This window comes from Zalophus californianus, chromosome 4 (genome assembly GCF_009762305.2).
Source record: "Zalophus californianus isolate mZalCal1 chromosome 4, mZalCal1.pri.v2, whole genome shotgun sequence".
NCBI classification, from domain to species: Eukaryota; Metazoa; Chordata; class Mammalia; order Carnivora; family Otariidae; genus Zalophus; species Zalophus californianus.
In genome coordinates, this window is record NC_045598.1 from 70,564,849 (window position 1) to 70,589,925 (window position 25,077).

Genomic DNA, 25,077 nt, shown 5'->3' on the forward strand with positions numbered 1-25,077 from the left:
CCGCCACCTTCTTAAATGGCTAAAGATCACAAAGTACTAGTCCACCTTTTTCTTTAAGAACTTCCTGACCCCGGAAGTAAAAGATTAAGTAAGGGAGTCACAGGGGGAGCTATTTCCGTTTCCGTACAGACGCCTAGAAGCAAACACCATGGCGAAAGCCGGGGATAAGAGCGGTAGCCGAGGAAAGAAAGGCCTGAAACGGAAAGCGACCGCCGAAGAACCTCAGGAGGCTGCAGCCGCTGAGGATGGGGCGCCGGAAAGTGGGGTCCAACTCCCGAAAGCGGCTGCCTTCCCCCCGGGCTTCAGCATTTCGGAAATTAAGAACAAACAACGGCGACACTTAATGTTCACGCGGTGGAAACAGCAGCAGCGTAAGGTAGGACGGGGCGGAGGCGGCAGGGCGCATGCGCCGCGTCATTCTTGCGCGCGTGTGGCAGTGGGGCGGGGAATAGCGCTTGCGTGGTCGCTCTTGCCTCGCGTCCCGGAGACGGTAATTAATCTAGACGAGTGAGAATGATGTTTTTGTGTCCTGGTCCCCTCACACTGTTTGGGAGACTTTCTCTAGGTTCAGCTTTTTACCTGAGCGTCAAGGTTTCTCTTCCTTTCTAGCCCCTTTCTAGGTTCCCCCTCTGAGAATGAAAGCGAGAAGTACCGCTCTCCTAGCAGTGAAAATACCCCAGCTGACCTGGATGGCGAAATTCTTCCATCTCTGTGCTTCGCCTACTCCATCTAACTTTGGCTGATTCCTAGAATCTGTAAAACGGCCCTGCATAAACCCAAAGTGATGCTTCTCTGATTCCTAGACAGCAACTCTTACCGAAATTAATTCTGTGAAGTTTCTAGTAATTGTATTTACAACGTTCCCTTCAGCCTGTTCTAGGAGATAAATATGAGGAGATAAAGCTCAAGGTCACAGTGCTTATTTGTGGCTAAATTGAAATTGGAAGCAAGCATTTGTTTATTCTTGTACGTCATAAAAGTTACACACATAATATTCTTTTTACTTGCCTGTCTCCTCTTACTAGATGCTAGATTTTTTGAGGCGGTGGATTGTGCCTTATTCATTATAAGCGCCAAAGTGCTATTGGAGTACATAGAGAATCTAACTCATTCTAGGTGAGCGCGTTTGCGGGAAGGGTCTCCTAGAATTCTGACTTCTTGACACCATAATCTGAAACTTGATGGGTGGAGGGTAGATAGGCACTGGGGGGTGGGGGGGAGAGTACTTTGTATTGTGTGTTAAGCATTCTGTTTAGAAATCTCCGGAAGGTACAGATTTACAGTACAATTGTAATTCACTTTGCAAGTTCTTAATAATTTTAAAAGCATATTTTGATTATAAGATTTATGGAAAACTAATGGTGGTTCATTGGAAGCAATCTGAAAACATATCTCCCATTCTCATTTATTTTTAGTACTTTCCAAAAGAAACAAGCAGCATAGCCATGGTTTTCTTTAGAACGCAACTTGTTAGGAATGCAAAATAAAACAAAAACTTGTTTTAAGTATACATTTTACATTTTTACTTAAATTGAGACTTTTTTTTTTAAAGATTTTATTTATTTATTTATTTGAGAGAGAGAATGAGATAGCGAGAGAGAGCATGAGACGGGGGAAGGTCAGAGGGAGAAGCAGACTCCCTGTTGAGCAGGGAGCCCGATGCCGGACTCCATCCCAGGACTCCAGGATCATGACCTGAGCCGAAGGCAGTCGCTTAACCAACTGAGCCACCCAGGCGCCCCAAGATCTTTATTTTTTATTGATTGGCCAGCTTATTTGGTTTACATTAACTTAGGTATGAAAATCTGTGTCAGGATGTTTAATACATTACAAAGATTGCTCAGTTTAAGTATTCATAGCATTAGTAATGTAGAGTTTCTGTATGTGTTTGTCATATAACTGGTGGTTTCTCAATATTGTTCTTTGCTTTAAACTTTTTAGGAAAAGTTGGCAATTAAGAAAAAACTTAAGAAAGAGAGAGAAGCTCTTGGTGATAAGGTAAATAAAATTTTTAGCCATCTGCTTTTTGTCTTATATTGAGGAATGCTTCCAGATATTTATGTTGTATCATTTTCTTTTAAATTTATTATAAAATATTCCCAGTGTATAAAAGATGTGAAAATAAATAGTATAACAAACCCCTTTCTATTCTTCACTCAGCTTAGAAACAGTGCGTTTAGCAAATAATATTCAAAGTCTTTTGGATGCTTCTTCCTGAATGCTTTCCCTTCCAAAGATAACCACTTATGAAATTGTCATGTTTTGTTCCCATGCACTTCTTTTTTTGTGTCCCTAAACAATGAAGACAATAGTGGTGTTTTGCATTTTTTTCAAAATTTCATATAAATGGTGTGTCTGCTTCATCGTGCTTATTTTACTTAATTTTATGTGTTTGAGAGACAGAAACTCATCTTCCTGACTTTGGGAATGAGGAAGCTCCCCAGTCTAGGCCTTGCCAGACTTGCCAGTATTAGACTGTTTTGACTTGCAGAATCCTATCAAGTAACATTAGTCTCTTAATTTTCTCAGTAATCAGTCAATTACAGCAAATATGCCAATCACCATTTGGAAATTTCACCATTCTTGTTTTTTGGACTGAAAGATGACTTCCTAGAACTGCCTCCTTTAAGAAATTACTTTTAAAACTTAATATTTGTTTCATAGAATAATAAAAAATAAAATCCTAGTTTATCAGTTCATACTTCTTCATATCTCTGGTAGCATACATATGTTTTGAATTTGTTTTAGTCAGTGTAGGCTTACAATTCTGTGTTCCTGCTCCTTAGCATTTCATTTACACAGCTTTTTGGTCTAAGCTGAGAATGTATGTTGCCAATTCTAACAGTATTCCATTATGTTAAAGTGTCGTAGTCATTACCCTCTTATGTTGGATATTTGCCCTATTTGCTGTTCATTTCCACCAATAATAGTGACACTGCATATTTGTTTATATATTGTTCCTCCCTTTCATTCCTTACCATAAATGCCTCAAACTAGAATTACTAGCTCAGAAGATTAGATTTGTAGCTTTTGTTACTTATTTCTGAATAGCTTTCTGGAAGTATTGGAAAGGTAGATATACCTTTGTACAGCCAACCTTTGAACAGCATGTCAGTTGGGTTGCAGACCATCTCCACTCCTGCACAGTTGAAAGTCCCAAAAACTTAACTATGAATACCCTACTATTCATCTGAAGTCTTAATGATAATGTAAATAATCAATTAACACATATTTTATATGTTATGTTTACTATATACTGTATGCTTACTATAAAATAAGCTAGAGAAAAGAAAATATTATTCAGAAAATTATAAGAAAATACATTTATAGTCTTGCACTGTAAAAAATTCGCATGTAAGAGGGCCTGCACAGTTCAAATCTATGTTGTTTTAGGGTCAACTGTAATTTTTTTCATTCTGTTTAATAAACTTAGCAGATAATTATTTTAATTCCACTTTCTTCTTTCAGCTACTTCTGTATGGTTTTAAGTCATTTCATTCAGTTAGCAATTCTTCTGGGATGTTTATGTTTCTGCTCAGTGTTAAAAACCTCTTACTCGGTATTATTATTAGGATTAATGTAGCAGTGGAAGTGAGGAACAGATTTAGTTTTTGGATTATTTGTAAATTTCTGTTACTCTTCCGCAATCAGAATGCAAAATTATTAATGTAAATTGTTTCTAAAACTTAATCTTTTTTGCTTTTATTTAGGCTCCACCAAAGCCTATACCAAAGACCATTGACAACCAGAGAGTATATGATGAAACTGTAGTAGACCCTAATGATGAAGAGGTAATGTTACAAGTCTTAAATAAATTTGGATGGCCACATTTGCTAAATCATTTGTTCATATATTGATACTTAAAGTACTGGCTGGTGAAGTTGTATAATGGACTGATTCAGCTATAATGTTGGCATATTATTTGCTATAGATTATTTCATAATTGAATTTCTCAAATATTCTAGAAAAGGGCAGTGGGATTACTTATTTTCTAGAAATGTATGCTATTTTATGTCTAGGTAAACTTTTTGTCATTTAGTATCTTATGTAGTGCTTCTGTTGTTTTTAATATCATTCGAAAATTATTCCTCATACTATAGATTTTTGTAGTATTAGACATTTTGATTTAAGGATAACATTTGGTGGTATTTCCTGTGTCCTCATAAAACTCTTGGCTTCAAGATAATATCCACTTGTCACTTTTCACATTTTCCTTTTGAATAGTTGGCAACAGTACAGTGAGAGAATCAGCATTTTTAAACTTTTTTTTTTGTATAGCAGATTTGGTTTTGGTTATATTTGCTCTCGAACAGTACTGTTAGTGACAGTCTTTAACATTTCCTGATATAGTCATTCATTCAATCAGTCTGTCAATCTTCCAGCAAATGTTTGATTGCCTGCCATGTATTGGGATCTGTTTTAGGGACTTGGAACCCACTAGTGCACCAAACACTCTGCCATATATACACACAAAATATCAGCCCACCTGGAACTTACATTCTAGGGAGAGAGACAAACAGTGAACATAATAAAATAAATTATGTGTTGGGGGAGTGAAAGAGGGGGCCTGGGTGGCTCAGTCATTTATGCGTCCCAGCTTGATTCTGGCTCATGTCATGATCTCAGGGTTGAGATCGAGCCCCAACTCAGACTCTGAGCCCCAACTCAGACTGTGTTCCACGGGGAATCTGTTTGAGATTTTCTTTCTTCCTCTCCTCCTGCATGCGCCTGCTCTCTCTCTCTCCTCCTAAAATAAATCATAAAAAAAATTGGGTAAAGTAGATTTAGGACTACCTGAGGTAGAGAGAGTTTGCAATTTTATATATATATAGGAGTATGTGTGTATATACGTTTTATTTAGTTTGACATAATTTCAGACTTAATAGAAAAGTGGGAATTCATATATGCCCTTCACCTAGATTTCCTAAATACTAAATTGTACCACACATGTTTTTCTTTTGTATTCTGTCTGCAATGCTTGAGAGTAAATGGCAGCCATGAAGCCTGTTTACTCCTATATAATATAGTGGATTTTACTTATAAACAAGTGTGTTTTTCTTAAACACAGGGTATAGTTATCAAAATCACAGAATTAACATTGATTATTATCTAGTCTAGACATCTTACTCAGATGTCTACAGTTGTCCAAATGGCGTCATTTTTAGCAAAAGAAAAATCCAGCTCATGCATTTTATTCCATTATAATGACTTTAACCTCCCTCGATTTGGAACAGTTCCTCGGACTTTCTTTGCTTTTAATGTCCAGGTATTTTGTGGAATGTCACTTAATATGAGTTTCATAATTGCTCATGATTATGTTCAGTTTATGTACTTTTCTTTTTAATCAGTTGTTTGTTCATGTCTATTGCCCATTCTGTTGGTTAGGGTTGCAATTCTATATAATGATGGTCAGAGTAGGCTTCATTGAGAAGATGACATTTTAGCAAAGACTTGAAGGATGTAAAGAAATTAGCCATTTTTGGATGTAAAGAAATTGGCCTCCTTGCAGTTCTGCCCCACTTGTTTCCAAGGGATGGCCAGTGTAAAAACTAGTGCATAAACAGTTAATGCAAAAGCTCTAAGGCAGGAGGAGCATGTTTAGTATGTTTTTGAAGAACAGCAAGGAAGCCAGTATGCTGAAATATAGTGAGCAAGAGAGAGGGTTATAGAAGAGGTGCCAGGGAAAGTATTGGGAAGAGCAGAGGCCAGAGCAGTGGCTTTGTTGCCCATCGTGAGGACTTAGGCTTTTATACTTAGTGAAATGAGCCATTGGATGGTTTTGTACAGAGGAATGATATGATCACACTTAGTTTTTAATAGTAATTGGTTGCTGTCTGAGAATGTAATTAGAGAGGCAAATAGATACTTAGGAAGCTACTGCAGTAATCCAAGAAAGAGATTATGATGATGATGACTTGGGCTATTGGGCTACAGTGGTTACAGTGTGTGTTGAGAATCAATTTGATTCGGGTTTTTTCCCCAGGTGTATATTTTGAAATTAGAGCCACTAGAATTTCTTGATAGATTGGAAATGGGATATGAGAGAAAGAGGATTCAAAGATGGTATTGAGGTTTTTAGCCTGAGCAGTTAGAAGGATAGAAGGATGGAATTGTCATTGAAGAGATACGGAAGAGGTCTTGGCTGGAGATAAATTGGAAATCATAGGTATTTAGAGGCTACATTATATGTAAAAATTTCCTAAATATTTACCTGGGGGAGAATTGTTGGGTCATGAGGTGTGTAAATGTTCAACTTTACATGGTGGTGCCAAAATGTTTTCCAAAGTAGTGGTATCATTTTTCACTTGCATAGAATAAGGGCAGTATTTCTGGTCATCTACATTCTGACCAATACTTCTACATTCTGACCAGGACTTTGCCTAGTATAAAGGACTATCTCATTGTGGTTTGAGTTTGCGTTTCCCTTACTCCTAATGTGGTTGAGCATCTTTTTCATGTATGCACTGTTTTTGCTAAAGTTATGCAAGCTCATGTCTTTTGCCCAGTTTTTTATCCTATAGTATATTTTACTGATTTGTAGAACTTCTTTTTATATTTTGGATACTAATCTTTTATTAAGTATCTTCCAATTTGTGGATGCTCTTTTTACTTTTTCTGTGTTGTCTTTTGGTGAATAAAAGTCCTTAATATAGTTGAGTTTAAAGTTTTTTAATACTTAATGTTTTTTTGGTCATATTTAAGAAATCTTTATCCTGTGATCATATGTTCTCATATTTTTTTTCCTAAAAAAATTGAAGAGTTGATTTTCACATTTATGTACATAATCACCAGGAATCAATTTTTTTTGTTTGGCAGGAGAAAGAAAACCAGTTTCTTTCTTTCTTCCCCTGCCCCTTTTCCTACCCCCACCATATGTAACCAGTTTCCCCAGCACCATTTTTGCAATAGTACAACCTTTCCCACTGAATTATAATGCCTTGTCATAAATCAAGTATCCATATATACTTGGCCTTTTTCTGGACTATTGGTCAGTTTGTTGCTGTATGACTTCTTTATTTTCTTAATTATTTATCTTCATGGTAAGTTTTGGTATCTGTTAGAGCAGAATGCCCCTCTCCGCCCCTATCCTTTAATCTCTCTCTTCAGGAACGTTCTCTCTCTGAAACTTTCATCTGCCATATAAAATTATAAATTGTATTAGAGCAGATAACTTAGGGGTTCCATTTATATATTGCTTTTTTTAGATAGGTCTTCTTACTGAAAATGCATTTCAATGAATATAGTTTTCTTCATGCAAGTTTTATACATAAATTTTGTTAGAGCTATTGCTGTGTATCTTGTGTTTTTTATTAGTGTAAATCACATCTCTGAAAATTGTTTTATTTGCTGATTTATAAAAATGCCATTGATTTTTGGATTGTGATCTTCTAAACAGTAGTTTACCTAAATTCGTTTCTAATAATTTGTTTAAATATTGTTTTCATTTCATGTTTAGCTAATCATTTCTGCAAATAACTTTCAGTCCATTAATAATTTATTTCTTTTGTGCTGACTAGAACCTCCAGCATGTCAAATAAATAGAAACGGCAATAGTGTTATCTGTGCCATGTTCCTAATTTTAAAGAGAATCCTTCTAACATGTCATCATTAATGTTTATCTTTAATGGTAGATTCTCCTTATGAGTTAAGAAAATCCATTTATTCTTTTCTTGCTGGCGGGGTTGTTTGTTTTATCATGAATGAATGTAAAATGTTACCAGATACTTTTTCTGCAAATATTGAGATGAGTATGCAGTTTTTCTCCTTTATTGTATTAATGTAGGAAATGAAATAGATTCTCTCATGTTAAATCTCTTTTGCATTCTTGGGATAAATTCAATTTAATTAAGATGTTTTATCTTTTACACATTGTTTTGGTTTGTCAGAACTTTGGAATATGTGTATCTGTGTATATAAGGGAGACTGCAGTAATGTTCCTTTCCATTCCTAATATTATCTATTTGGGCTTTTCACCAGAGATAAAATGTTTTGTTAACTCTTTTCAAACTACTTTTTTGATCATCCCTATTTGAAACTTTGTTTTCTAATTTATTTATATCTCACCTTATCTTTATCATTTATTTCCTATTACTCTCTTGAGTTTATTCTTTTTATTTGATTAACTTATTTTTCAACTTCCTTTCTATAATGAGCAATTAAGGCCACAAAATTCCCTCTAAGTACCACTTTTGGTATATCCCCCAAGCTTTAAGATGTGTGTCCTTCCTTATTGTTCAAATCTTAGTATCTCTTATAATGAAAGATTTGTTGATTTCTTCTTGTAATTTCATGTTTTTGGTTTTGCTTTTGTTTTGTTTTGCTTGGTGTATTTTATTTCATTAGTTTTTCCCCTGATCCTTGTATTTCTTTTCTTCTACTTACCTAAGATTTCATTTATTCTTCTTTTTCTAGTTTCTTAAAATGGAATCTTACATTACTAGTTTTATACTTTTCTTTCTTTTTAATATAATCACATAAAGCTATGGTTTTCCTCCTAAGCACTGCGGTAGCCACAGCCCATACATTTTGATGTGTTTGTTGTGTTTTCATTTTCATTCTGTTCAAGATATTTTCTAATTTCTCTTGGGATTTCTTCTTTGGTTCATTGATTATCAAGAAGTGTGTTGCTCAATTTCCAAATACTTGAGGATTTCCCAGATATATTTCTGCTGTTGATTTCTAATCCAATTTTATTGTGGTTCTGGAACATACTCTGTTTGATTTTAGTCCTTTTCAAGTAAAGAGACTGTTCTGTGTTCTAGGGCAAGATCTATTCTAGAGAATGTTCTGTGTTCCTTTGGAAAACATGTATGTTCTGCTGTTTTGAAGTAGATTGTTAAGAGAGTTGTTTTAAGTTGGTTGATTGTGGGGTTCAGATTTTCTATATACTTGCTGAATTTCTAATTCTATCAGTTACTGAAAGAGGAATATTGAAATCTCTAATTATAATTTTCGAATTATTCATTTCTTCCATTCCTTTCAGTTTTGCTTCATGTCTTTTTGGGGGTTCTTTTGTTAGGTACATACCTATTTTTTTTTAATAATTTTTTATTGCTATGTTAATCACCATACATTACATCATTAGTTTTTGATGTGTTCCATGATTCATTGTTTGTGCATAACACCCAGTGCTCCATTCAGTATGTGCCCTCTTTAATACCCATCACCAGGCTAACCCATCCCCCCACCCCCCTCCCCTCTAGAACCCTCTGTTTTTCAGAGTCCATCGTCTCTCATGGTTCATCTCCCCCTCCGACTTAACTCCACTTCATTCTTCCCCTCCTGCTATCTTCTTCTTTTTTTTTTCTTAACATATATTGCATTATTTGTTTCAGAAGTACGGATCCGTGATTCATCAGTCTTGTACAATTCACAGTGCTCACCGTAGCACATACCCTCCCCAACGTCTGTCACCCAGCCACCCAATCCCTCCCACCCCCCACCACTCCAGCAACCCTCAGTTTGTTTCCTGAGATTAAGAATTCCTCATATCAGTGAGGTCATATGATACATGTCTTTCTCTGATTGACTTACTTCACTCAGCATAACACCCTCCAGTTCCATCCACGTCGTTGCAAATGGCAAGCTCTCATTCCTTTTGATGGCTGCATAATATTCCATTGTGTATATACACCACATCTTTTTTATCCATTCATCTGTCGATGGACATCTTGGCTCTTTCCACAGTTTGGTATTGTGGACATTGCTGCTATAAACATTGGGGTGCACGTACCCCTTCGGATCCCTACATTTGTATCTTTGTGGTAAATACCCAGTAGTGCAATTGCTGGATCGTATGGTAGCTCTATTTTCAACTGTTTGAGGAACCTCCATACTGTTTTCCAGAGTGGTTGCACCAGCTTGCATTCCCACCAACAGTGTAGGAGGGTTCCCCTTTCTCCACATCCCCGCCAACATCTGTCGTTTCCGGACTTGTTAATTTTAGCCATTCTGACGGGTGTGAGGTGGTATCTCATTGAGGTTTTGATTTGGATTTCCCTGATGCCGAGCGATGTTGAGCACTTTTTCATGTGTCTGTTGGCCATTTGGATGTCTTCTTTGGAAAAATGTCTGTTCATGTCTTCTGCCCATTTCTTGATTGGATCATTTGTTCTTTGGGTGTTGAGTTGGATAAGTTCTTTATAGATTTTGGATACTAGCCCTTTATCTGATATGTCATTTGCAAATATTTTCTCCCATTCTGTTGGTTGTCTTTTGGTTTTGTGGACTGTTTCTTTTGCTGTGCAAAAGCTTTTTATCTTGATGACATCCCAGTAGTTCATTTTTGCCCTGACTTCCCTTGCCTTTGGCGATGTTTCTAGGAAGAAGTTGCTGTGGCTGAGGTCGAAGAGGTTGCTGCCTGTGTTCTCCTTTAGGATTTTGATGGACTCCTGTCTCACATTTAGGTCTTTCAACCATTTGGAGTCTATTTTTGTGTGTGGTGTAAGGAAATGGTCCAGTTTCATTCTTCTGCATGTGGCTGTCCAATTTTCCCAACACCATTTGTTGAAGAGACTGTCTTTTTTCCATTGGACATTCTTTCCTGCTTTGTCAAAGATTAGTTGACCATAGAGTTGAGGGTCCATTTCTGGGCTCTCTCTTCTGTTTCATTGATCTATGTGTCTGTTTTTGTGCCAGTACCATACTGTCTTAATGATGACAACTTTGTAATAGAGCTGGAAGTCCGGAATTGTGGTGCCGCCAGCTTTGCTTTTCTTTTTCAATATTCCTCTGGCTATTCAGGGTCTCTTCTGGTTCCATACAAATTTTAGGATTATTTGTTCCATTTCTTTGAAAAAGGTGGATGGTATTTTGATGGGGATTGCATTGAATGTGTAGATTGCTCTAGGTAGCATTGACATCTTCACAATGTTTGTTCTTCCAATCCATGAGCATGGAACGTTTTTCCATTTCTTTGTGTCTTCCGTCAATTTCTTTCATGAGTATTTTATAGTTTTCTGAGTACAGATCCTTTGCCTCTTTGGTGAAATTTATTCCTAGGTATCTTATGGTTTTGGGTGCAATTGTAAATGGGATCAACTCCTTGATTTGTCTCTCTTCTGTCTTGTTGTTGGTGTATAGGAATGCCACTGATTTCTGTGCATTGATTTTATATCCTGCTACTTTACTGAATTCCTGTATGAGTTCTAGCAATTTTGGGGTGGAGTCTTTTGGGTTTTGCACACACAGTATCATATCATCTGCAAAGAGTGAGAGTTTGACTTCCTCTTTGCTGATTTGGATGCCTTTGATTTCTTTTTGTTGTCTGATTGCTGTGGCTAGGACTTCTAATACTATGTTGAATAGCAGTGGTGAGAGTGGACATCCCTGCCACGTTCCTGACCTTAGGGGAAAAGCCCTCAGCTTTTCCCCATTGAGAATGATATTTGCTGTAGGTTTTTCATCGATGGCTTTTATGATATTGAGGTATAGGTACATACCTATTTTTAATTTTTTTTGTTTTTACTTTTCTTCAGGTATGTGTCCGCTTACAATTACTGTATCTTCCTAATGTACTGACTCGTAATCCAGTGTCCCTTATTGTCCCGTCCCTTAAATTGTTCACTGCAGCATTTCTTTTCTTAATGTCTATTTTGTCGCATGTACACATAGCCATCTAAATTCTCTTATGGTTACTGTTCACATGGTATATCTTTTTTCATGCTTTTACTTTTAACCAGTTTGTATCTTTGAATTTAAAATGTCACTTACAGACAGCATATGGTTGGATATTGCTCTTTCATTCAGTCTGACAATTAGTGTTTAATGTTAATTATTGATGTAGTTATATTTATATCTGCCATTTTGCTTTTTTTAACATATTTTATATCTTTATTTTTATTGTTTCTCCTTGACTGCTTTCTTTTATATTAAAAAATATTTTTTAGTATGCTATTTTAATTCCTCTTAATCTTTTGAATTATATATTTAGGGTTCTTTTACCAGTTTCTCTAGGAATTACAGCATACTTCTTTATTTATCACAATCTACTTCAAGTAAATATAGATGTGATGCTGGTAAAGTATAGCAGGTTTATACCAGTGTAGCTTTGTTTCCTCCACTGTTGTTTATGGTGTTGTCATATATACAACATCTGCCTATGTTATAAATGCAGTGTTATAATTTCTGCTTTAAATAATCTCATTAAAAAAAAGAAATTAAGAGTGTACACACACCCACAGTCTTTTGTGGTTACCTTTGTATTTACCATTTATAGTGCTGTTCTTTCTTTTCCTTGGATCCGAGTTACCATCTGCTGTCATTTTCTTTCAGCCTGTAGAATCTCCTTATGTTTTTGATTTTATAACAGATCTAATAGCTAATTACCTCATTTTTGTTTATTTGAAAATACACTTATTTTACCTTCAGTTTTGAAAGAATTTTGCAAATTACAAAATTCTTGGTTGACTTTTTTTTTTTCTTTTAGTATTTGGAACATATTCCATTACATTTTGACCTTCATAATTTCTGATGAGACATCAGCCATTTTAATAGTTGTTCACCTACACATGATTTTTCTTATTTCTTTCAAAATGTTCTGTTTTTGGCTCTTAGCAGTTTGACTTAGATGTGTTTAGGTTATTGTTCTTTTTATCCTATTTGGGGTTTGTTGAGCTTGTAGCTGTATGTTAAGAATTTTTCACCCATTATTTCTTCAAATACTTTTTTCTACATTCTCTTTCCTTCAAAGAGTTCCTTTTTTTTTTTTTTTTTAAGATTTATTTATTTATTTATTAGAGAGAGAGAGAGAGAAGGATCAGGGGGAGAGGGAGAGGGAGAAGCAGGTTCCCCGATGAGCAGGGAGCCCAGTGTGGGGCTTGATCCCAGGACCCTGGGATCATGACCTGAGCCGAAGGCAGACGCTTAATGGACTGAGCCACCCAGGTGCCCCAGAGACTTCCTTTTCACACACTATTGAAATGGTTAACATTGTCCTAAGTTTCTTCAGTTTTACTCTTTTTTTGATGATTGTTTTCTCTGTTCTTCAGATTGGATATTTATTAATCCAATTTCAAATTCATTGATTCTTTTACCATCTTAGATCCACATTAAGCTCCTCTTTTCTCTTAATTTCTTGAATAGATTTATTATGCTACTTTGAAATTTTCACTAAATTCAACATCTAGGCCCAGTCAGAGACAGTTTTTATTGGCTGCTTTTTTCCTGATTATAGGTCATACTAAATACCTAATTTTTTGGCCGAAAGCTGGACATTTTAGACAACATATTACAGTAGTTCTGGACTGTTTTATTTTCTGAGTTATTGATTTTTTTTGTTCTAGTAACTTGCCTAGATTTAAACTGTGTAATGAATATGTCTCCCCATCAGTAGCACTGTCGATGCAAAATGAACAAATCTTTTAGAATTTCTAAAAAAAAAAAGAGAGAGAGAGAGAGAAAGGAAAGCAAGCAGCCAAGCCCAGTTGAGGACAGCTGGTCAGGATACAGTCTTGACAAAGAAGAGAGTACTCTGGAGAAGGAACATCTAATACAGGGTTATGTATGTTTTTTGTTACATCAAGAGTTACAAAGCATCATGACAAAGGACATTTCAGAAAATTACAAACTTTATCTTATGCTTTTAGTATGTGCAAGGTTGCAGGCTTTGGAGGTATGGGAGTGGAATTTAGGGAGATTTTTACTCATCTTTAGTTTAAAGTGTTCTTCTGGAAAGTTATTTGTTAACAAAGTAGATATACAGTGTGTGTTTGGGGCAGAAATAGAGCCCATGCTTTGAAGTTTGGTGAAGTCATGCTAACCTTGGTAAAAGTTCGCTTCCTTGGGAGCCCAGGAGCAGGGCCCACAAACATTAAAAGTTGAATTTCCTTTATCAGCAATGTGTGTCTCTTCTTGTTTTTTTATTGTTATTTTTAACCCCTCCCTAGAGATCATCTCTTTGTTTGTATGGCTTAATGGTAAGCCAGTGATTTGGGTAGAGATTGTGTTGAGGTACCTTGAGCCTCTCAACTTCTATCAACTGAGCTGGGTGTGGGTTGAGGATTGCATTCAAAGTTGCAGCCGGTTCTCAAGTCTCTTTCGCCTTTCATGTGAATTGGTTTCTTAGAACGCTCCCATGTGTAGTTCGGCTGTCAGCCAGGGATTTGTGGAGATTATCTCAGCCCCTCTATGGCTCTTTCACTTCCTTAGCTCTCCTTTATATTTCTGGTTGGTCCACACCTACCCTGAACTGGCCCAGTAACCTTGGACTAGCAAAGCAATGGTTTTCAAATCCACCTCTCCCCAATCCAGTCCACCACCCTTAGATTCAAGATTGCTGGTTCTTGCCTACCATCAGACCTAAAGTTGATAAAGTTACTATTTTCACAGCCATGTTGATGGAAGAAATGGAATAGTTCTAAGCAAGATTCCTGATGTCCTTGCCCCTAGCCCTAGCCATTTTTCAAAAATGAACACAGCTCAGGGCGCCTAAGTGGTTCATTTGGTTAAGCACCCAACTTTTGATTTCAGGTCAGGTCATGATCTCAGGGTCGTGAGATCGAGTCCTGTGTTGGGTTCTGCACTCAGCACGGAGTCTGCTTGAGATTGTCTCCCTCTTCCTCTGCCCCTCCCCCTGCTCACACACTCTTTTCTCTCTCTCTCTAAATAAATAAATAATCTTTAATCTTCAAAAGAATAAACACAGCTCAGTTTGTGTCTTGAAATTGTTTTTTGACAATTTTTTCCAGTTTTATACTTGTATTCTGCAAATAGAAAATCACTCAGCCTATTCATGTTGCCATTGATATAAGTCCTTCTTGGCTTTCTTTAAATCCCCTATCAGCTAGGAAGGTAGTCAGTGTCATTGAATCCTGCTGGAGCTACTTTTAAAATTTTGGCCTAGTAGAGTATTTGTTTGATATAAGATTATATTTTTTTCTGTTCACAGGTTGCTTATGATGAAACTACAGATGAATTTGCTTCTTACTTCAACAGACAAACTTCTCCCAAGATTCTCATCACAACATCAGATAGACCTCATGGGGTAAACATATCAATCAGTATAGTTATTGAATTCTTAATTTTCTTACATTACTTAGACTATTTAAAAGAACTCCTTTCAGAAGATCTGAGTTAAATTATTAGTAATTGCCATAGATAATACCTGTGAATAAGCTAAATAAAATTAATACTGTGATGTGATACAGCTTCTCTAAGCATGATTTTTCAGGATAGAGTTTATCAGCCTCAGCACTATTAGCATTCTGGGCTGCATCATTTTTTATCATGGGGATAGTCCTGTTCATCATAGGATGTTTAGGAGCATGCCTGGCCTCTGCCCACTAGATACCACTACCCACCACCCCTACCACTACCACCAGTTAGAACTATTTTTGCCAAGTGTCCTCCAGTGGGGCATAATCACCCCCATTTGAGAACCACTGCTTTAGGATGATCAGCCTTTGATAAAGGATTAAATACTGTTCAGATATCATTCTTTCCCTACCCTTGCCCTTTATTAATAACACTTATATTAATCATTGCTTTTTTCTTTATAAATGTATTCCACATAAGACTGATTCCTTTTCACCTTCTAGGATTTCTGTTATTTTGTTTTGCAGAGAACAGTACGACTCTGTGAACAGCTCTCCACAGTTATACCAAACTCACATGTTTATTACAGAAGAGGACTGGCTCTGAAAAAAATTATTCCACAGTGCATTTCAAGAGATTTCACAGATCTGATTGTTATTAATGAAGATCGTAAAACACCAAGTATCCTTTCTTTATTAAAGAAGTTTTCCTGTCTCACCTTCAGCCCCCTTTTAAAATATATTTGAAAGAATAAGGAAATGTTTTCTATAACTTTAAGAACATAATTTTTTAAGCTAGAAAATTATGAATCTAAGATTCTATGAACTTTTCATGTAGCAAATATTCATCAAGTAAATGCTACAGGCAAGACATTACTTTAATCCTTAGTAAAAGATGCAGAGATGAACAAGAGCTTCAGGGAGTTCATAATCTAGTAGGAGAAAATAGATAAGCAAACTAACAAAAATGGAGAGTGGATAGTACAATTAGAGAAATACACTGCACACTCTGGTAAAATCTGTCCTGGGGATATCAGGGAGGAAGGACTTCACAGAAAATATGCTTAAGCTCAGTCAAGGTGAATATGGGTAAATGAGGTGAATAAGGTGGAAGAAGAGTGCCCAGTGCAGATATACTATTTGTAAAGGCAGAGGCATGATGGAGCTGACCCAGCTGGGGATCTGCAGGTAGTTAGATATGGCTAGATTTTATGTTACCAGGGGTGGTATCACAGGAGTACATTTTTGAGGTAGATGTTTGAGCCCGTATTATGTATTTGCTACTGTTTCAGATGCCAAGAATACTCTATCCTTTTTTCTGTGAGTCTCAGATCTGAGGTGACTGTGTCACATGAAACCAAGGTATTTTTTTTCCTGTTTGGAGATGAAAGAGCACATAAAGATGCCTAGGTTTGTTTTTGTTGTTGCTGCTGTTTTACTTATTTATTGAATGGTGCCTATGAGCTCATTAATGTAATTTAATTTTTTTAAAGATTTATTTATTTTTAGAGAGCACATGAAGCAGGGGAAGGAGCAGAGGCAGTGGGGCTCAACCCCAGGATCCTGAGATCATGACCTGAGCAAAAATTAAGAGTTAGCCACCCAGGCTCCCCTGTGAGCTCATTAATTTTGAAGATGATCATTTGAATGGGTCAAATTATTAAAATTATTAAGGATTCATAAAAAATAGGGATAGGACTTTGCTGCTGCCAGAATAACATTTTTTTTTAAATCAATGAACACTGCCTTTTTTTTTTTTTTTTTTTAATAATAGTTTAAAAGCTATGTTTTAAAAACCTAAATAACTTTTAGGGCCTTATTATTTTCAGTATAAGTTAAAGACATTATCCACTTGTACAGGTTGCTTTCCAGAGACTAAAATAGGCTAAAACTAGCTTTCTAATGTGATGTTTTGTTGGCCATATTATAATTTGGCTTGGATTGTGGGTTAATGTACCAAAATAACTAAAATCTCTTGAATACGTAACTATTCCAGAAGAGATGTTTTTAATGTAGTTTCTGCTTTCTTTAAAACTGTCTCTCAAAATAAAGTGGCAGGGTCTGTGTTCCTCTCTTATTTTTGGCAGTTAAAAAATTATTACCATTTTAAGGCTGCTAGCAGGCATTCATCAATTCAATAAACATTGTATCCTTGTTTTAGTTGAGGTATTTTATATAGGTTCGTAAGTTTCACTTATACCATCTGTTGCCTTTAGACTTATGTTCTCTTTTCCTTATAAAATTGTATTGTCTTTTTACCCAAAGTATATTAATATTTTTCTGGTTACCATATTGGACACCTTCAGATCATTAAGGTACCATCAGTACATAGACCAGATTTATATTAAGGAAATAACTAGACTAATTAACCCAAGTGTGAGATTATATTCCTATATACATAAATATATATATGCATACATACATATGCATGTGTTAGGTGTCCCATGATTGTAGGTTTTGAGTATAGAATTGTGTAGTTTTTAAAAGTCCTAATGAATAGAATTTTTATAAGTATAATCCTGCCTGGATGTTGATTTTTTTTTTTTTAGATTTTATTTATTTGAGAGAGGGAGATAGTGACAGAGATAGTGAGAGAGAGAGCACAAGCGGGAAGGAGAGGGAGAAGCAGGCTCCAGTGGGAGCCTGACGTGGGGCTTGATCCCAGGACGCTGGGATCATGACCTGAGCCACAGGCAGATGCTTAACTGACTGAGCCACCCAGGTGCCCCTGAATGTTGATTTTTATAATTTCAAAGGTACTTCATTTTCTTTTCTAATTGATATGTACTAATGCAGTTGATGGCAAAGTGTTGGTGGAAGAAGCTAGGAAAGCAGACCTCCTAAATTGCTTTTGTGTTCTCTTAACAGAGAATGGTCTTTAAGACTAATAAGGACATTGATAAGGGGCATTGGAAGTCCATCTTGGTTAAAAAGATTTTAAGATAAGGCCTAGAAACTCTGAATAAGGTCAGATATCCTGGCTTCAAAGAATATCTGCACAAACTTGTAAATGAGACTTTGCTAACTCTGAGGAAGATATGAGACAGGCAAATGGAAGGAGGAGGGGGAGAGGACTGCCAGTTAGTATTTGCCATGATCCAGAAAAAACATGTAGAATAATTAAAGGGAGAATAATTTGTAGGCACATAATAGGAATGGCAGTGTGATTCCTAGAGACTTAACATGGGCTTACAAATAGTAAGTCACGATTCCTAATGGTGACACTTGGAGAAAAGTTGAAAGAATTGAGGATATTCGGCCTGTGGGAAATTAGAATATGGGGGCATGACAAGATACTGGAAGGGCTGCTGTAAAAGAGTAGTGCCAAATGGTGGAAATTTATGGAGATATAACCTTGATTTCCTCTAGAAAAGAGCTTTGTCAGTTATGTAAACTGTAGTATAGTGGCTTTGGGTCAGGCAGATGTGATGTCAAATACACTTCATTACTTGCTGCTTTTGTAATTTTTGTCAAGTTTCTTAGCTACTCGGTTTTCTCCTATTTTAAAGTAAGAAAAAATAGCTAAATCTTTAGGGTTCCCACAAAGACCACATGAAATGTATTATATTTCCGCGGCTTAACGCCTGGTCTGTTGTAGGCATGTTAATAAATGATATAGGGGGAAGCATGGAAGTTTTTTCTGGAGAGACCTATGTCCTCTATTCAGTATTTTTAAATGGAAATTTGAGCTAGGTAAGTCTTTGTGCTGTACTTTTGGCGGCTTGTAGGCTGTTTTGCATTCTTGGCCTTTGGGTACTGAAAGTCAGTTTTACCTCAGTCTAAAAGAATTATGGAACATGAGAACAGATTTAGGGAATTCAGTGACTCCATCAAACATAACAATACTCATAAGAGTGCCAGAAGAAGAGAGAAAAGGGGGCAGAAAATTTGAGGAAATAATAGTTGAAAACTTCCCTAATCTGGGGAAGGGACTAGACATCCACATCCAGGAGGCACAGAGAACTCCCATCAAAATCAACAAAAACAGGCCATCACCAAGATACGTTGTAGTTAAAATGTCAAAATATAGTGATAAAAAACAGAATGCCTCTATGCATTAGGGCTTGTGCACAGGTGTAATCCCACCTAGTAAGATCTGCCACCTAGCTCTGAAATTTGGGCTAATCTGCCTAACCCTTCTCAACCTCTTTTCCTTGTTACTGAAATAGGGATAATGACTCCTATTCTTCATGGTTTATGTTAGGAATTATCAATAACATAAGTAGTAAAGCTTTTTGTACATTGCAGGTACTTAGGAACTGATAATTTTGGATTTTGTAGTTTTCTTTTGACAGAAGCCACAATTTAGTGGGAATGTTCTAGGAAGGAGTCAAGTCTTGATTTATGTTGGAAGAAATTATCTTTACCTTCTTAGCATCCTGAGATTTCATGGTTTTTTCCAGTGTGCAAATGATCCAGAAATACTTTTGGTTATACCTCATGAAATTGAACCTGTGGTGAATTTTTGAGAAGTAGGAAAGAATTCAAATAACACTGATTATCTGCTATGTGGTAGGCACTAGTATTTATTAGAAACAAATCTGTCTTCCAAGAGTTAACAGATTAGTTGGGAAGAAAGTCATTTACATGATTATAAGTCAAATAAGTGACAGGTGCTAAAGTTAAGTAACAGTGACAGCTGAGATTTAAAGCTTAATTTTAACTGTGTAAAAAGAGGTGGCATTTGAAGTAGGCCTCAACAGTACTGCCCTTCTTGGTCAAGCTTGCCTCAGTCCTAGCACGGCGAGCCCCTTCCCCAGAAGACCAGCACCATGTCTCCTGACCAAAGAGTTCTGCAGGGCTTCAGATCTAGTGGAAGTAGTATCAGGTCTCATTTAACAAACAGATCAGAGCACACCTAGTTAAAACTCACCAGATTCTGGCCGAGGACCAAACACTGCCCACTGCAGGCCAGGAGAGCCTCTGCAGACAGCTGGCCTGAAGGACAGAACAGCCAGAACACAAGGTAGAGCACACACAGCACACACCAGGGACACTTCCTAAAGTGCCAGGCCCTGGGCCGTATAGGACCTCTACTTCCTAAAGCCATTACTGTTTGGAGCAGGAAACATAACGAGCTTTTCTAACACAAAAGAAAGCAGAGACTTTGACAGAATGCCAGATGGAAAAATTTATCCCGAATGAAAGAACAAGATAATGTCACAGCCAGAGATCTAAGCAAAACAGATATAAGTAACATGTCTGCTGGAGAATTTAAAGCAACAATCAAGGATATTCGTTGGGCTTGAGAAAAGAGATTTCAGGGAGGCCCTTACCACAGAGATAAAAGAGTTAAAAGTCAGAACCGAAAAATGCAATGACTGAGATTGGAAACAGGCTAGATACAGTGAACACAAGGCTAGAAGAAGCAGAGGAATGAGTAAGTGATATAGAAGACAAGAACGGAAAATAAGCTGAACAAAAGAATTATGGAACATGAGAACAGATTTAGGGAATTCAGTGACTCCATCAAACATAACAATACTCATAAGAGTGCCAGAAGAAGAGAGAAAAGGGGGCAGAAAATTTGAGGAAATAATAGTTGAAAACTTCCCTAATCTGGGGAAGGGACTAGACATCCACATCCAGGAGGCACAGAGAACTCCCATCAAAATCAACAAAAACAGGCCATCACCAAGATACGTTGTAGTTAAAATGTCAAAATATAGTGATAAAAAAAATCTTAAAAAAAACCCAGTAAGACAAAAGGAAGTCCCCAACTTACAAGAGAAGACCCAAAAGGCTAGCTGCAGATTTCTCAACAAACTTGGCAAGCTAGAAGGCAGTGGTATGGTGTATTCAAAGGGCTGAATGGGAAAAATCTGCAGCCAAGAATGTTCTATCCAGCAAGGCTACCATTCAGAATAGAAGGAGAGAGAGTTTCCCAAACAAAAACTAATGGAGTTTGTGACCACTGAACCAGTCCTGCAAGAAGTATTAAAGGAGACTCTTGAAAGTAGAAAGATCTCCAGAAACAATGACAAAACAAGTAATAAAATGGCACTAAATACATATCTGTCAGTAATTACTCTGAATGTAAATGGACTAAACGCTCCAATCAGAATGGATAGAGAAGACCCATCTATATGCTGCCTACAAGAGACCCATTTTAAACTAAAGATACATGCCAATTGAAAGTGAGGGGATGGAGAAGCAAAATGGATGTAAAAAAAAAGCTGGGGTATCAGTGCTTATATCAGACTTACAAACTAGACTTCAAAGACTAACGAGATGCAGAACATTATCGTAATATAGGGGACAATTGAACAAGATCTAACAATTGTAAATATGCACCCAACAAGGGGGCACCCGGATATATAAAACAATAACAAACATAAAGGCACTCATTAGTGGGTCTTAGGGATGAGTTACAAAATGCAGGTATTTGAAATAGCATGAACAAAAAATACATAATAGCATTAATATGTATGGTGTATAAGAGATTGTGTGCCTACCAGTTAAGAAACATAGGCACAAGGGAGACAGATTAGAAAGGTGATTTGGGGCCACGTGAGAGCTGTACTGATATCTTTGTTTTGTAGATGAGCAGTCATGAGAGTAGTTTGAAATTAGCTTACAGCTGTCAAGACTCAAGGTGTATCTAGTTTGCTTTTCACTTAGCGTGAGAAACTGTGGTAGATAAAATGACAGTTGCGTCCCATACCTTATTACATATAAACTTGATTTACAGTCTATTAGAAAATGTACTTGGAATGGTAAGGGGTCAGACCAACTAGGATACTGTTTTAATGTGGTGGAAAATCTCAAGGACCTCAACTAAGAGAATAGCAGTAAGGGTAAAGAGGAGGCTATGGAAGTCCTTAATGTGAGGGTAAAAGCAGTAAATAGGATTTGGTAAGGAAGGGAAGGAGGAAGTTGAAGATAACCCATGGGCTAATGGGAGAATGTTGATGCCTTTATAAAAAGATGGCAACATTTGTTTTGTAAAACCATGTGCAGATAATTTGGAATAGTCTGATTCTGACCTTTTAAGTTTCCATATTTGGAAGAATCAAGTTGTGTCACAAAGACTTGAGGAATGTTGTATGGGTAGCTGCGTTCCAGACTTTTAAAGCCCTTGGGCTGCTAACCCTGCCAGTTGTAGATATATTTCATTTATAGTTTAGTACGTTTGCCGGGAGTCTCTGTGGTAGACAGTCAGTAAAAACCTGGTTATTAATTAGTTGATTTTACTTTGTGGCACAGTAATCCCAAGAATAAGAGCTTGTCTTTTGAGAAACACTAATAACTTTGATTTCAAAAAGAGAGCTTAGGAGTCTCTAGTCTTATGGGACAGTATTCAAAGCTGACAGCATATACTAACCCTACAAATGTATAAAAAAATATGCACACAAGTGTGTTTATGTATGAAAGTGCATTTTTAGGGTTATAAGGCCTCTGAACATGGAGGTAAACTTTTTGTTTGCAATGCTAAAATCATGCTAGAATCCCATCTTGTCTTACTACTGTTAGGGTAGTGGACATAAGCTCCTTTTGCCTAGTTTTGTTGAATACCCAACACACCCTCTTGTGGGTGATGAGTCATTTATCATATGGTGAAGAGAAAAAGTGGGAGTACTATAGGTTAATCTTTTTTTGAAATACTGGGTTGACTTACGGGGCTTTAGTTTTTGTTTTTTTTTTTTTTTAAAGATCTTATTTGACAGAGAGAGACAGCGAGAGCAGGAACACAAGCAGGGGGAGTGGGAGAGGGAGAAGCAGGCTTCCTGCGGAGCAGGGAGCCCGATGTGGGACTCGATCCCAGGACCCTGGGATCATGACCTGAGCCAAAGGCAGATGCTTAACAACTGAGCCACCCAGGCACCCACGGGGCTTTAGTTTTGAGTGTGGTAAGAAACTGTTAACCCAGAGGCATACATGTACCTACCTATTCACCTAGCTACAAATTTTATAAGCCTTTGGACATACAGAGGCCCAGTTATTTATACAATTTAAGATTTAAATTACAGCGTTCAGTGTGTTCTTAGCTTTATGAACAGATGGATTAATTCTGAGTCACTTGCCAAATGGCCCAACTGCTCATTTTAAGATGAGCAGTGTTCGTTTGCGTAAAGAAATTAAGGTAAGTTTTATTCATTCCTTGATTGGCATTGGTCTCCTTGCAGTATATGCTTAGTCAACTCTGTAGACTTGCAGATTGAATTGCTTTTATAATGGCATTGGTCCTTCTGCTTAAAGCAAGTTTCATCTACTGGCAGTTTTCTTATGAGATTGTAATTGAGTTATGGCAGACAGGCAATAGCCTTCATTACTATGAAACAGGTTACTTTTCTAGTAGGACTTTCTGGTACAGTCAACTGCATGTTAAAATAATTTTAGATGTATTTTATTTAATGGGATTGATAAGTCATCTGTGGTAGTTTGTCATTAAGAAAGATACCTTTAAAATTTTTCAGTTTGTCACATAAATTCTTAAACTCACAGTATCAGGATATAGATTAATTCCTTATTGTGATATTTTTCATCATTTTTCCAGAGAAGAGGCAAGGACCCTACAGAACACATACCTGAAATAATTTTGAATAACTTTACAACGAGACTGGGTCATTCTGTTGGACGTATGTTTGCATCTCTCTTTCCCCATAATCCTCAGTTTATTGGGAGGCAAGTTGCCACATTCCACAATCAACGGGACTATATCTTCTTCAGATTTCATAGGTGAGGAAGGTACTTTAACTCCTTAGACTTTGACTTAAATCATGAAATATATTTTCAATGTAAACATGTTTTCTAACGTATTGTGACAAGTATTGTAGATGAGAAATTTATCTTTTGAACTCTGTCACGTGAAATTACATTTGATTCATTCAGACTGTTTTCCCTTCTTTATCTTTGAAGGTACATATTCAAGAGTGAAAAGAAAGTGGGAATTCAGGAACTTGGACCACGTTTTACCTTAAAATTAAGATCTCTTCAGAAAGGAACCTTTGATTCTAAATATGGAGAGTATGAATGGGTCCATAAGGTATGTGCCTTATTTCAAAAACCATTTAGATCATTTTAAAAGAATGGAATGAGAAGGAAACCATGTACTTTATGCTTTGAGAGTGCTTACATCTCAAGCTATGCTTCTGACCTCCATAAGCTTGAAAAAAAAACATAAGCTTGAAAAAACCAGTCTCTAATAGGGTATTTTGCTCTGGTGATGAACCCTGGTTCATTTGAATTATCCTAAAGATCAGTGGTCCTCAAAGTGGGCCAGCAGCATCACCTAGGAACCTGTTAGGAAGGCAGATTGTTGGCCCACAGACCTACCAAATCAGCATCTTAGGGAGTGGGGCCCAGCACTCCATTTATAAGCCAGTGTTACGATTCTGCTCTATGTTTGAAAACTTTTGCTATAGAGGTTTTGTAAAGTTTGTAGATCATTTTAAATCACAAATGAAAACTTCAATATTTTAAAACCCGTCTCTTTTCTAGTAAGCAATAATTCACTTAGGTATTTTTACTTCAAAATTTTATATGTATATATACACCTACATATAATAAACTTCTAATACCTTTATTAGACCTAGACTATGCAGTCTCTGAACTCTGAAATGGACCCAGAAGGGTTTTTTTTTTTTTTTAAAGCATTGTTACCTATAAATTGTTTTACTTTTTTTTTTCCTAATTTTCAGCCCCGGGAAATGGATACAAGTAGAAGAAAATTCCATTTATAAAATACTGAAGGAATAGTACTGAATTGTGCTAAACAGGCCAATCCTGGATTTATGACAGAAGACCCTTTTCAAAATGTCATTTACTGGTTTCATAAACCTTTTCATGTCTGGACAAAGTATCAAGTGCCATGAATTACCATTCACCGTCTATGTAGTAAATACAAATAAAAGTCATTTTGGTGAATTTAGAAGTTGCAGTTTAAGTTTCCTAAAAATTCTCTTATTTCTAGGTACTTATAAGTTGGACTCAAGATTCAAACTAACTTTTCCACGTGTACTTTCATGGAACATGTGGCCTGGAGAGAAAATACAGTCCTTGGTAGATACTAACCCAATCAATGGTTTTCTACCAGCCTAATCTT

The 25,077-nt window shown here is 36.6% G+C and overlaps 1 protein-coding gene across 1 annotated transcript; it reads left to right on the top strand.

The window, feature by feature from the left end:
* Positions 1–24,903, top strand: RPF1 (ribosome production factor 1 homolog). The gene is made up of 9 exons (XM_027623930.2): positions 1–376; positions 1,942–1,998; positions 3,711–3,791; positions 14,888–14,983; positions 15,561–15,714; positions 23,033–23,115; positions 23,530–23,711; positions 23,892–24,018; positions 24,674–24,903. The coding sequence occupies exons 1-9, from the start codon at positions 149–151 to the stop codon at positions 24,713–24,715; spliced, it is 1,050 nt and encodes a 349-aa protein (XP_027479731.1). The 5' UTR covers positions 1–148; the 3' UTR covers positions 24,716–24,903.
* The last annotated feature ends 174 nt before the right edge of the window (positions 24,904–25,077 follow it).

Bases quoted from the DNA above. Each gene is read 5' to 3' on its own strand.
- RPF1 (XM_027623930.2), top strand. From the start codon at position 149: ATGGCGAAAGCCGGGGATAAGAGCGGTAGCCGAGGAAAGAAAGGCCTG. The intron at 3,792-14,887 runs GTAATGTTACAA...TTCTGTTCACAG, and splicing joins TAGACCCTAATGATGAAGAG to GTTGCTTATGATGAAACTAC. The intron at 14,984-15,560 runs GTAAACATATCA...TTTGTTTTGCAG, and splicing joins CATCAGATAGACCTCATGGG to AGAACAGTACGACTCTGTGA.